This window comes from Pteropus alecto, unplaced genomic scaffold (assembly GCF_000325575.1).
Source record: "Pteropus alecto unplaced genomic scaffold, ASM32557v1 scaffold160, whole genome shotgun sequence".
NCBI classification, from domain to species: Eukaryota; Metazoa; Chordata; class Mammalia; order Chiroptera; family Pteropodidae; genus Pteropus; species Pteropus alecto.
This window is the reverse complement of record NW_006429864.1, coordinates 1,343,258-1,344,619: the sequence shown is the minus strand read 5'-3', so window position 1 is coordinate 1,344,619 and position 1,362 is coordinate 1,343,258. Positions and strand designations below refer to the sequence as shown.

Here is a 1,362-nt window from a genome sequence, read left to right as displayed (position 1 = left end):
CGGCGCTAACCATCTCTGCTGAGTGAGACACTCAGGCCTATCCAACGGTTTGGCCAGGGTTCAAGCTACCACGCTAACGCTGGCTCCACTCCTTGGAATGCCCTTTCTACCTGGCGAAATCCAGGATCCCCTCCTCCAGGAAGCCTTCTCTTGTGGCTGTCCGGTTGTCTTCCCAAGGCTTGGACGTCTTAGGGCCCCTGCACCTCCCAGTACTGGACCGGCACATAGGGCTGTTTAGCAAACTGAGTCAGGGCATCTGACATGCTCTGCCTGTCTGTGTGATAGAAAAGGCCATCAGCTCGGCCACAGTCAGATATCAGACGCCTGATTTAACTTCGCAAGACTCAGTCTTTTCAACTGTAACATGGGAGGAAAACAGGGTTAAAAGGATTACACGAGTTAGATGTAAATGTTAGCATCGGGCTAACCTTCAAGCTTCTGTTTCCCCATCTACACATGTCCCTCATGAAAATGGAATAGAATCAAAGGCACAGAAAATAACTGGTACTGGACTGGTACCGGGGAACAGTACATCGTGTTCACTATAGAAGGAGAAATGTCTCATATAGTAGGCAGTGAATTAATGCTTCCTCCTCTCATGATAGGCCCAGCAAATCAGGGACAGAATCACTCCAAGACCAGCCCCTTCAGGGGCCACACATTACTTTGGGAACTGGCCCAAGACTGACACTGGAGCCCAGACCCCACATCTGAGAACAGGAGACTGAGGCATGGAGGGGGTACTGCTGCCTAGTGTGTAGCACTAACCCTGCCCATCCCTCTTGCCACCAGTTTTGTTGCTCGAGTCTCTCTTAGACTCTCTACCCTGTCTCTTCCATGCCCAGTGTCACCCTCAGATGGCCTGCCCTGTGGTCCAGAAACCTACTGGGTGTCTCCCTAAGAATGCTCTCCGGAGCCCCCAGACCGGGCTTAAACACTCATATCTGGCCATTCACTCACTCAACAAACATTGATTGAGCACCTGTTGTGTACCGGCCCCTGTGCTGTACCCTGGGGACCCAGTGTGGACAAGGCCACAAATAATCCCTGCCTGCCCTCAGGGGCCCCCAGTCTCATGGGGGAGGCAGAGAGTAAATAGGAAACAATTAAAAGAACAAGTTAATTTCAATTACTGAAGTCAAGGAAAAAAAAGAACGGGTAACAATGGCAAAGGACAAGTTCTTAGCTGAGAGGCCTCTCTGAGGAGGTGACACTGCAGCCTGCTGAGGCAGTGGGAAGAGGTGCCAGCCATGGAGAAAAAGTGTCCCAGGCAGAGGGCACAGCTCATGTGAAGGTCTTGAGACAAGACTGAGGGGAAGATGCCAGCAGGGCTGTCCATGTAGGTCCTGTAGGCTGTAGGGA

The 1,362-nt window shown here is 51.8% G+C and overlaps 1 protein-coding gene across 8 annotated transcripts in view; it reads right to left on the bottom strand.

Annotated features, from left to right (window-relative positions):
* The window catches only part of MAST3 (microtubule associated serine/threonine kinase 3), a 35,199-nt gene that overhangs the window by 22,635 nt on the left and 11,202 nt on the right, over window positions 1-1,362 (bottom strand). The window contains exon 1 of one of the 8 annotated variants that reach the window (XM_025043910.1): window positions 111-1,329. The exons of the other annotated variants lie outside the window; for them this stretch is intronic. Within the exon in view, the coding sequence (XP_024899678.1) occupies window positions 111-226 (116 nt within the window). The 5' untranslated portion in view covers window positions 227-1,329. Of the gene's footprint in view, window positions 1-110; window positions 1,330-1,362 lie in introns of those variants that run through there. 8 annotated transcript variants of the gene reach the window in all.